This window comes from Aquarana catesbeiana, linkage group LG06, assembly GCF_042186555.1.
Source record: "Aquarana catesbeiana isolate 2022-GZ linkage group LG06, ASM4218655v1, whole genome shotgun sequence".
Lineage (NCBI taxonomy): Eukaryota > Metazoa > Chordata > Amphibia > Anura > Ranidae > Aquarana > Aquarana catesbeiana.
In genome coordinates this window covers 319,518,836-319,531,276 of record NC_133329.1, presented here as the reverse complement: position 1 = coordinate 319,531,276, position 12,441 = coordinate 319,518,836, and the positions used below count along the sequence as shown (strand labels likewise).

The 12,441-nt window shown below is 42.0% G+C and overlaps 1 protein-coding gene across 1 annotated transcript in view; it reads left to right on the top strand.

Annotated features, from left to right (window-relative positions):
- The window catches only part of DNAJC10 (DnaJ heat shock protein family (Hsp40) member C10), a 130,101-nt gene extending 127,430 nt beyond the window's left edge, over positions 1 to 2,671 (top strand). The window contains exon 23 of the mRNA XM_073633737.1: positions 2,235 to 2,671. Coding sequence (XP_073489838.1) covers positions 2,235 to 2,246 — 12 coding nt within the window. The 3' untranslated portion in view covers positions 2,247 to 2,671. The remainder of the gene's footprint in view (positions 1 to 2,234) is intronic.
- The last annotated feature ends 9,770 nt before the right edge of the window (positions 2,672 to 12,441 follow it).

Below are 12,441 nucleotides of genomic sequence, written 5' to 3'. Positions count from 1 at the left end.
TTTGAAAAGTAGACAGTCTGAGGCATTTAGTAAGAGGCATGGTGAGCTTTTTTAAGTTGCAATTTTTGTTGTAATTTCTTTGAAAATTAAGAAATCTAATCAATTTAATTTATAACCGCTTTGCTGACATTGTGGTCATGTGATCGCATAGCGATTACATCCTCACTGGGGGGAGGGTGCTCCAAAACCCTGAGCAGGCGCTTGACGTAATTGTGCATGCATGTGCCGACCTGCCACAGTATATGTACAGTGGCAGATTGGCAAGTGGTTAACCGCTTGCCGACTGCATAACTTACATATACAGTGGCTCTGCTGCGCAGGATCACATACCTAGTACATGGATCCTGCACTTCCAGGTCTGGGGCGTGCAAGTGCTGTTAAAGGAGTTGTAAAGGCAGAAGGTTTTTTATCCTAATGCATTCTATGCATTAAGATAAAAAAAAACTTCTGTGTGCATCAGCTACCCAAGCACCCCCCTATTTACTTGAGCCCCTTCTCTCTCCAGCGATGTCCACGATCCCCTCAGCTATCCAGGACACTCCTCCTGATTGGCTGAGACAGAGCAGCGGTGCCATTGGCTCCTGCGGCTGTCAAAGTCAGTCAGCCAATCAGGGGAGAGAGGGGAAGGGGCCAGGTCGGGGCTCCGTGTCTCAATGGATACACGGAGCTCTGACTCGGCTTGGGTGCCCCCTGTAGCAATCTGCTGGCTGAGGGTCACCCAAAGTTGGGAGGGGCTAGGAGCAGCAAAGAGGGACCCAAGAAGAGGAGGGTCTGGAGTGATCTGTGCAAAACCAACTGCACAGAGGAGGTAAGTATAACATGTTTGTTTATTTTTAAAAAAAAGAGCCTTTACAATCACTTTAATTATACCGTTTGTACCACAGACTTTATGTCCACCAGCAAAAAAAACAAGGCAGATTGCCGTTCTGTCATTAGGGAAGGCGTTGATCCTGTGTTCCCGCAAAGCAGGAACATGGATCAATGCCTTTCCCTAGTAAAAGGACTTCCCACAGTACACAAGCACTGGCTAGGCACACAGTTAACCCTGTGATCGCCCCTGATGTTAACCCCTTCCCAGCCAGTGTCATTAGTACAGTGACTGTGCATATTTTTTTAACATTGATCACTGTATGTGTCACTGGTCCCCAAAAATTGTCAGTTAGCGTCCGATTTTGGCCGCTGCAATAACGCAGTCTCTATAAGTTGCTGATCGCTGCCCTTACTGATAAAAAAATAAATAAAAATTCCATAAATATAACCCATAGTTTTGTGGATCCTAATAACTTTTGCGCAAATCAATCAATATACGCTTATTGAGGTTTTTTTTTTATACCAAAAATAAGTAGCAGAATTCATATTGGCCTAAATTAAAGAAGAATTTTTTTTTTTATTGGATATGTTTTAAAGCAGAAAGTAAAAAAAATATTTTTTTTTTTTTCAAAATTGTCGTTTTTTTTTGTTTATAGTGTAAAAAATAAAAAAATGCAGAGGTGATCAAATACCACCAAAAGAAAGCTCTATTTGTGAGAAAAAAAGGACATACATTTTATTTGAGTACAGCGTCGCAGGACCATGCAATTTTCAGTTAAAGTAATGCAGTGCCGTATCGCACAAAATGGCCTGGTCAGGAAGGAGGTACATCTTCCAGAGGTCAAGTGGTTGAACACAAACATCAACTTTCCTGTGCCATGACAAATCCTATTTGAATATATTTTTTAAAAGTAACTTTGTCGCTAGAAAACAATTCTAATAAAAGCACTCTGCAACAGCAGGCCCTTAATACTTCCCTCTTTGCCAGATTTCCGTTCTGAACTTCGCTCTATTAAAATGCAACATTCTGGCATGAATCTTCTGCATGTCGGATGCCTGGTTCCTGATATTGTGCAGCGATTCTTTCTACCACCCTGTATGTCACTATTGTCTTATAGGGACACGCAGGGCAGGTAAAGCCACAGTGCATCATTGGGTATGCAGGCTCTCCCAGAAGTGCTAGAGGCTGTAAATTATCAACAAAGCAAAGTCGGAACTCGCCACTTCAGTAGGAGAATTAAATAGTAAGAGATTTCTATTCCACAGGGCTTTTGGTAGACTTTTTTTTTAAGCAACATTCATTTTAAATATATATTTGGATATTATATATGAAGAATTTTTTTTTTTGTTTTTTTTTTTGTTAAAGCAATGGCTTTTGAATGCTAAACTTGAGCTAGATTTTACTTCTGTTTATTTTGCAACAGGATGAATTGTGATGGGTACCAGCAAATTTAGTGATGACTTTTTTACAAATTGTTCAGCTACTCTTAAAGACTGAAAAGAAACACAATACACAGCGGATGAGAAATAATGGACTGCATATCAAAAGTATTCAGATCACCCATGGGCTTTAAAGACTATCTTTCCTTTTCTCCTTGTTTAAAGTGTGTTTTGTTTACTACTGGAATTTTTATCTAAATCCCAGATTTTACACTGGTTCAGTGCTCTTAAAATATCTCATTAAAGTAAAATCTGTCGTTATTATAGAAAAGTGCTAACACTAGAACAGCCTGGAATAGAATTGTATATTATCTGAAACAATTCATTTTGACTGAGTGCATCTGCACGCATTTTGCTACAATCCACTACAGTGAAGAAAGCAAAATTACTTACTACAATAAAAACCTATTTTTATATGTTATCAGTGTTTTTATAATGTGTACATTGTGTTACTGCAAATACAGAAAACAGGACTTCATAAATCAACAATACACAGGCTCTTGTAACAGACTGAATCACAGCAGCTGCCAATGAGATTCCAAATGGCATAATGACATTACTTGAACCATCCCTCCGCATTTTGCCTTCAGACTTCCTCATGGGCTTATGGGTAGTGTACGTTAGTGTGTGTGTGTGTGTGTGTATATGTATATGTGTGTATATGTATATATATTATAATTTTTTTAGGCGCAGTGGTTTTTGTGCATGTTCCTTTCCTGGGCTGCCAAACTGTATGCTTGGTTAAGGATCTGGTATTGGTTTTGGGGGAGACCTCACACCATTTTTTTTTTTTTTTTATGGCAGATGAGTCTCTGCAAGCATCCAAACAGCTAGTAATTGAATACATCAATTAAATGTACACCACAACTTATTTAACAATTGTATTTGTTTACTTTTTATTGAACTGACTTTTAGACTTAGGTTTATGCGGTATTTATTGAGCGTTTTTTATTTTTGCTGTAGATTCCACATTCATTTATAGTGAGTTGAGATTTGCCATATTACATGCAATGCGGCACGTGACCCAAATATTGCATGCAATAGCCTTTAGTCATTTAAGCTCTTTAGCAAGTGTGTGTTAATGCACTTTTTCCCTAATAAGTGATCAGCAAAAGTGATGAAGTTCTGCTTTAATATAGCATTACAACTGTAAGGATCGAGTCTTAAAGTACTGTGTAACTGAAGGCAAAACTTTTTTGAACATTTGGGGCTGATGGTAGAATGGAGAGGGCTTAGAACACCAGGCATGCATTCATTGCTGTCTACCCATTAGGGAGATTCACCATCTTTATTGGTCCTGACCGTTATCACCAAAAGTGAGCGAAAATCCCAAATTTTGAGTTGCCACCAGAACAGGAATAGAGGTGAACCCTGGTGCCTACCTGCAATTTCCCTTACTTGATTGATTCATGTTGCAGCTAGGGGTGAGGAAGTGAAAGGAAATCTCCCCAATAGGACACAGATGGCAAACAAAAACCTCATTGGTTATAACTCTCCCTTACCCTATCTACAATTATTAAAAAAAAGTTTTGCATTCATTTTTTTTCTTAAGTTTTTTTTTTTATTTTTTTTATTTCAGGTACTTATATAGCGCCGTCAATTTACGCAGCGCTTTACATATATATTGTACATTCACATCAGTCCCTACCCTCAAGGAGCTTGCAATCTAAGGTCCCTAACTCACATTCATACATACTAGGGACAATTTAGACAGGATCCAATTAACCTACCATAAGTTGGGATATAAAGTGTTGGACTGCAATTGCTCTGGAATATGTGATGCAGAACCCTCACAGAAATGTACCAGTTCGTGTAATTCTGGAAAATATTATGATTTAATTTACTCTATTCAGTCCTATCAATGCACTTATTAGCATTAAGAGTAGGCTGGATAGCAGATTTACTCAATTGCAATACTACAGTAAAACAGCCCCAAATGTTCTTTCAATTATATTTATAGGTAAACACATCAAACCCCATCCTCTTCTAAAACTGCATTTATGGTATCATTAAAGTGGTTCTAAAGGCTGAAGGTGTTTTACCTAAATGCATTCTTTACATGAAGGTAAAGAGCCTTCTTCTGTGTGCAGCTCCCCCGTACTTACGTGAGCCCGATCACGATCCAACGATGTGCACAAAAGCAGCTACTCTCCCAGCTTTCTCCTCTTCATTGGCTCGATGTCTATCACAGCCAGTGAGGAAGGGGTGGTGCTGAGCCCCATTCTGTGTGTCAATGGACACACAGTGGTGCTCGGGTGCGAGCACACGCGAGTGCCCCTCTAGCAAGAGGTTTGCTATGGGGGCACACAGCAGGGGAGAGGAGCCAGGAGCACTGGCGGGAATCTGAAAAGAAAAGGATCGTGGCTGCTCTGTGCAAAGCCATTACACAGAGCAGGTAAGTATATCATTCATAAAAAGAAAATACCTTTAGTATCACTTTACTGTGTCCAGAATTGATATAATCAGTTTTTTTTTTTTATTTTATGCTGACACATTTTGTAAATGCCAACCTAAAAACCTAATCATTTACAGAGGGTTAGAGTATACTCATTTGTTTTTCATGCAAAACAAACTAACTATGGACCACTCCTGATATATTAATACTTTGTCATTTATAAAAAAAAAAAAAAAAAAAGAGTCTGGGATTAAAAGTACCATTTCAGTCTTTGCAGATGGCACCAAGCTATTCAGTGGAATAACGTCCTTATAGGATGTCTGCATACATCTTGCATACTAGGGGGTGTGCAACTGAGGGAATCAATGGTGGAGAAGGATCTGGGTATTTTGGTATATCGTAGGCTTAATGATTGCATGCCATGCCAAGCTGCGTTTTCCAAAGCAAATCAAATCCTTTCTTGTATTATGAGAGACATTGAGTGCAGAGAGAGAGACCATTTTGCCCCTGTACAAAGCATTAGTAAGACCTCATCTGGAATACGCAGTTCAGTGTTGGGCACCAGTTAAAAAAAAAAAAAAAAAAAAAAGGATATAGTTGAACTGGAGAAGGGCAACCAAACTGATAAGAGGCATGGAGGAGCTCATGGGGAAAGATTAGACAAACTAAATGTATTCTCTCTTGAGTAGAGGAGTTTAAGAGGGGATATGATCAACATGTACTCATACATAAGTGGTCTGAATAGTGAAATTGGTGTAGAGTTATGCACTTTAAGGTCATCGCAGAGGACAAGGGGGCACTCTTTGTCTGGAGGAAAATAAATTTAACCTCCAAATACAGAAAGGCTTTTTCATAGTAAAAACTGTAAAAATGTGGAATATTCAAAAATATATTACCAGTGTATGGTGCTCTCATAAACAAAAATGTGGCTGCCCCTTTGTGAAAGTGAAATAAGCACCTCTAATCATAAAAACAAATCAAAGAATGGTGCTAACATATAAATCTCAGCAATCCACCATAGTGAATGAGCATAAATCCATAAAATAAGTGGTTGGTGTAGAATGAATCTATCAGCAAACAATCATATTGGAAATAACCATAATAAAAAATTAAGTCCAGTGTGACCATTCCCTACACCATTATAGTACTTCAATATGGAGAAGTCCTTTTTATCTTCACCACTAGTGCTCAGGTGGTAGATGTAAACTCACCAGAGGTGTTTGACCCCTTGTTACAGGAAGGTCAAATTGCGCTAATGATACCCAAAGGTGATATTCCTCTGCTGCAACCACCCCACTTGTTTCCTCCATTAAAATAAGGTGTGGGTAGGGGAAGGGACTCCACAGGAGACCTAATCAAAAGGTTCCATAGTGTAGTAATTTTATTAATTGGTGACGAATCCCCGCTCAAACGTAACTTTTGCCGTGATTCCTGAAGATACCAATTGCAGTAAAACGTACATCAGAGCGGGGATTCGCCGCTTCCGGATCCCATGTGACAGGATATCTGGGCTGGTGGTGAGAAAGACGTGGACCGCACACCAGCGCCGGAGGAGTAATAGATATCCGCACAAGCTGTACACATCAGTGCTGGTTACAGGCACTATTTCATGTGAGTGCATATACCTTATTTTATCATTTTAACACCGATTAATAAAATTATTACAGTATGGAACCTTTTGATTATGTCTCCTGTGGAGTCCCTTCCCCTACCCACACCTTATTTTAAAGGAGGAAACAAGTAGAGTGGTTGCAGCAGAGGAATCTCATCTTTGGGTATCATAAGGCCCCTTTCACACTGGGGCGGTGGGGACGTCGGCGGTACAACATCACTATTTTTAGCGCTGCTGTACCGTCGTTCTTGCAGCGGTATTCGGCCGCTAGCGGTGCGGTTTTAACCCCCGCTGGCGGCTGAAAAAGGGTTAAAATCCCTCGTGCAGCGCGGCTATAGCCGCAGTATTGCCGCGGTATAGCCGCGCTGTCCCATTGATTTCAATGGGCAGGAGCGGTTTGCAGGACTTTTTTCACCGTCCTGCCAGCGCACCGCTTCAGTATGAAAGCCCTCGGGCTTTCACACTGAACAAACAGCGGAGGCTGTTTAGGGGCGGTTTGCAGGCGGTATTTTTAGCGCAATACCGCCTGCAAAGCGCCCCAGTGTGAAAGGGGTCTAAGTGCAAGTTGACCTTACTGTAACAAGGGATCAAACACCTCTGGTGAGTTTACATCTACAACTATTATGGTTATTTTCAATATAATTGTTTGGTGATAGATTAATTCTACACCAACCACTTATTTTATGGATTTATTCTCATTTACTATGGTGGATTGCAACTATGTTGAGAATGTGGAATATACTTCCTCAAGGGCTGGTTCTGGCCATCTCAGTAGATTGTTTTAAGAAAAGGCCTGAACTCTTTCCTAGATAAACATAATATAGCTGAATACTAATACTTCTAGGTAAAGTTGATCTAGGAAATATCCAATTTAAATCGTGGGGGGTCAGGTTTTGTTTTTTTTTTTTTACCTCACTTGCGCAAATTGGATCATTTTTTGAGTTTTTTTTTTTTTTTTTTGCTTTCCTCTGGATCAGCTATGGGTATAGGATTATGTATATGGAGGTTTACTATTTTTCTACCACTGCGGTTCCTCTCTTCCGTTTTAGTTTCATGGCATAGGCATTGTCAAACCAGTACTATGCCAGAGGTTCTAACAGGACAGCTGGGGTTCAGGCAGACCTTAGACCAAAGATGCTACACGCTTTTCCTCCTTTAGCACCTGAAACAAGCATGCAGATCAGGTCTGACGAAAGTCATAACTCCTGATCTAGATTGTTCAAGGTGAGTGGCTTAACATATTGACGCAAGAGCGGTCTGTATGATAGCCAGGCAAGATGTATATTTCAGAAGAGCAGCAGTGGTGCAGCCATGTTTTTTTTTTTTTTCTTGTGACAAGTGTCCTTTTAAGTGCTACACTAAGCCACTCTAAAGTGTATTAAAACGCCTAATGCCCTTATCCCCAATTTGATCTTCCGAAAACCAGAAAAAGAGAGAGTCTGAGTTTTGGTGCCAGCTTCACCACTTTAACCACTTGCCGACCGCCTCACGCATATATACGTGAGCAGAGCGGCACGGGCAGGCAAAATCACGTACCTCCCCCGATCGGACCCCCCCCCCGGTGCCGTCGGCGTTTGGCTGGGAGAGTTGAGAGACGAGGGGGAGACCATCCGATCGTGGCTCCCCCTCGCGATCGCTCCCAGCCAATGAGAAACATCCCCTGCCTCTGTATAGTACACAGAGGCAGAGGATGTGATGTCATCTCTCCTCGGCTGGCCAGTTTCCGTTCCAGCACCGAGGAGAGAAGACATGTAAGTGCACCAACACACACACACAACACAGTAGAACATGCCAGGCACACTAAACACCCCCGATCCCCCCCCCCCGATCGCCCCCCGATCCCCCCCCCCAATCACCCCCCCCCCCCCCCCCCCGTCACAAACTGACACCAAGCAGGTTTTTTTGTTTTGTTTTGTTTTTTTCCTGATTACTGCATAGTGTCAGTTTGTGACAGTTAGCAGTGGTAGGACAGTTAGTATTAGCCCCCTGTAGGTCTAGGGTACCCCCCTAACCCCCCCTAATAAAGTTTTAACCCCTTGATCACCCCCTGTCACCAGTGTCGCTAAGCGATCATTTTTCTGATCGCTGTATTAGTGTCGCTGGTGACGCTAGTTAGGAACGTAAATATTTAGGTTCGCTGTCAGCGTTTTATAGCGACAGGGACCCCCATATACTACCTAATAAATGTTTTAACCCCTTGATTGCCCCCTAGTTAACCCTTTCACCACTGATCACCGTATAACTGTTACGGGTGACGCTGGTTAGTTCGTTTATTTTTTTTAGTGTCAGGGCACCCGCCGTTTATTACCGAATAAAGGTTTAGCCCCCTGATCGCCCGGCGGTGATATGCGTCACCCCAGGCAGCGTCAGATTAGCGCCAGTACCGCGAACACCCACGCACGCACCGTACACGCACCGTACACCTCCCTTAGTGGTATAGTATCTGAACACATCAATATCTGATCCGATCAGATCTATACTAGCGTCCCCAGCAGTTTAGGGTTCCCAAAAACGCAGTGTTAGCGGGATCAGCCCAGATACCTGCTAGCACCTGCGTTTTGCCCCTCCGCCCAGCCCACCCAAGTGCAGTATCGATCGATCACTGTCACTTACAAAACACTAAACGCATAACTGCAGCGTTCGCAGAGTCAGGCCTGATCCCTGCGATCGCTAACAGTTTTTTTGGTAGCATTTTGGTGAACTGGCAAGCACCAGCCCCAAGCAGCGTCAGATTAGCGCCAGTACCACTAACACCCACGCACGCACCGTACACCTCCCTTAGTGGTATAGTATCTGATCGGATCAATATCTGATCCGATCAGATCTATACTAGCGTCCCCAGCAGTTTAGGGTTCCCAAAAACGCAGTGTTAGTGGGATCAGCCCAGATACCTGCTAGCACCTGCGTTTTGCCCCTCCGCCCGGCCCAGCCCAGCCCACCAAAGTGCAGTATCGATCGATCACTGTCACTTTTTTTTGTAGCGTTTTGGTGAACTGGCAAGCGCCAGCGGCCTAGTACACCCCGGTCGTAGTCATACCAGCACTGCAGTAACACTTGGTGACGTGGCGAGTCCCATAAGTGCAGTTCAAGCTGGTGAGGTGGCAAGCACAAGTAGTGTCCCGCTGCCACCAAAAAGACAAACACAGGCCCGTCGTGCCCATAATGCCCTTCCTGCTGCATTCGCCAATCCTAATTGGGAACCCACCACTTCTGCAGCGCCCGTATTTCCCCCATTCACATCCCCAACCAAATGCAGTCGGCTGCATGAGAGGCATTTATATGTCCTCCCGAGTACCCCTACCCAACGAACCCCCCCAAAAAAGATGTGTCTGCAGCAAGCGCGTATATAGACGTGACACCCGCTATTATTGTCCCTCCTGTCCTGATAATCCTGGTCTTTGCATTGGTGAATGTTTTGAACGCTACCATTCACTAGTTGAGTATTAGCGTAGGGTACAGCATTGCACAGACTAGGCACACTTTCACAGGGTCTCCCAAGATGCCATCGCATTTTGAGAGACCCGAACCTGGAACCGGTTACAGTTATAAAAGTTACAGTTACAAAAAAAAAGTGTAAAAAAAAAAAAAAAAACACAAACAAAAATAAAAAAAAATAGTTGTCGTTTTATTGTTCTCTCTCTCTCTATTCTCTCTCTGGTGTTCTGCTCTTTTTTACTGTATTCTATTCTGCAATGTTTTATTGTTATTATGTTTTATCATGTTTGCTTTTCAGGTATGCAATTTTTTATACTTTACCGTTTACTGTGCTTTATTGTTAACCATTTTTTTGTCTTCAGGTACGCCATTCACGACTTTGAGTGGTTATACCAGAATGATGCCTGCAGGTTTAGGTATCATCTTGGTATCATTCTTTTCAGCCAGCGGTCGGCTTTCATGTAAAAGCAATCCTAGCGGCTAATTAGCCTCTAGACTGCTTTTACAAGCAGTGGGAGGGAATGCCCCCCCCCCACCGTCTTCCGTGTTTTTCTCTGGCTCTCCTGTCTCAACAGGGAACCTGAGAATGCAGCCGGTGATTCAGCCAGCTGACCATAGAGCTGATCAGAGACCAGAGTGGCTCCAAACATCTCTATGGCCTAAGAAACCGGAAGCTACGAGCATTTTAGGACTTAGATTTCGCCGGATGTAAACAGCGCCATTGGGAAATTGGGAAAGCATTTTATCACACCGATCTTGGTGTGGTCAGATGCTTTGAGGGCAGAGGAGAAATCTAGGGTCTAATAGACCCCAATTTTTTCAAAAAAGAGTACCTGTCACTACCTATTGCTATCATAGGGGATATTTACATTCCCTGAGATAACAATAAAAATGATTTAAAAAAAAATATGAAAGGAACAGTTTAAAAATAAGATAAAAAAGCAAAAAAATAATAAAGAAAAAGAAAAAAAAAAAAAAAAGCACCCCTGTCCCCCCTGCTCTCGCGCTAAGGCGAACGCAAGCGTCGGTCTGGCGTCAAATGTAAACAGCAATTGCACCATGCATGTGAGGTATCACCGCGAAGGTCAGATCGAGGGCAGTAATTTTAGCAGTAGACCTCCTCTGTAAATCTAAAGTGGTAACCTGTAAAGGCTTTTAAAGGCTTTTAAAAATGTATTAATTTTGTTGCCACTGCATGTTTGTGCGCAATTTTAAAGCATGTCATGTTTGGTATCCATGTACTCGGCCTAAGATCATCTTTTTTATTTCATCAAACATTTGGGCAATATAGTGTGTTTTAGTGCATTAAAATTTAAAAAAGTGTGTTTTTTCCACAAAAAATGCGTTTGAAAAATCGCTGCGCAATTACTGTGTGAAAAAAAAAAATGAAACACCCACCATTTTAATCTGTAGGGCATTTGCTTTAAAATAATATATAATGTTTGGGGGTTCAAAGTAATTTTCTTGCAAAAAAAAATAATTTTTTCATGTAATCAAAAAGTGTCAGAAAGGGCTTTGTCTTCAAGTGGTTAGAAGAGTGGGTGATGTGTGACGTAAGCTTCTAAATGTTGTGCATAAAATGCCAGGACAGTTCAAACCCCCCCAAATGACCCCATTTTGGAAAGTAGACACCCCAAGCTATTTGCTGAGAGGCATGTCGAGTCCATGGAATATTTTATATTGTGACACAAGTTGCGGGAAAGAGACAAATTTTTTTTTTTTTTTTTTGCACAAAGTTGTCACTAAATGTTATATTGCTCAAACATGCCATGGGGATTTGTGAAATTACACCCCAAAATAAATTCTGTTGCTTCTCCTGAGTACGGGGATACCACATGTGTGGGACTTTTTGGGAGCCTAGCCGCGTACGGGACCCCGAAAACCAAGAACCGCCTTCAGGCTTTCTAAGGCCGTAAATTTTTGATTTCACTCTTCACTGCCTATCACAGTTTCGGAGGCCATGGAAAGCCCAGGTGGCACAACCCCCCCAAATGACCCAATTTTGGAAAGTAGACACCCCAAGCTATTTGCTGAGAGGTATAGTGAGTATTTTGCAGACCTCACTTTTTGTCACAAGGTTTTGAAAATTGAAAAAAGAAAAAAAAAAAAAAATTTTTTCTGGTCTTTCTTCATTTTCAAAAACAAATGAGAGCTGCAAAATACTCACCATGCCTCTCAGCAAATAGCTTGGGGTGTCTACTTTCCAAAATGGGGTCATTTGGGGGGGGGTTGTGCCATCTTGGCATTTTATGGCCTTCAAAACTGTGATAGGTAGTGAGGAGTGAAATCAAAAATGTATGCCCTTAGAAATCCTGAAGGTGGTGCTGGGTTTTCGGGGCCCCGTACGTGGCTAGGCTCCCAAAAAGTGCCACACATGTGGTATCCCCGTACTCAGGAGAAGCAGCTGAATGTATTTTGGGGTGCAATTCCACATATGCCCATGGCCTATGTGAGCAATATATCATTTAGTGACAACTTTTTGTAAATTTTTTTTTTTTTTTTTTTTTTTTGTCATTATTCAATCACTTGGGACAAAAAAAATAAATATTCAATGGGCTCAACATGCCTCTCAGCAATTTCCTTGGGGTGTCTACTTTCCAAAATGGGGTCATTTGGGGGGGGGTTTGTACTGCCCTGCCATTTTAGCACCTCAAGAAATGACATAGGCAGTCATAAACTAAAAGCTGTGTAAATTCCAGAAAATGTACCCTAGTTTGTAGACGCTATAACTTTTGCGCAAACCAATAAA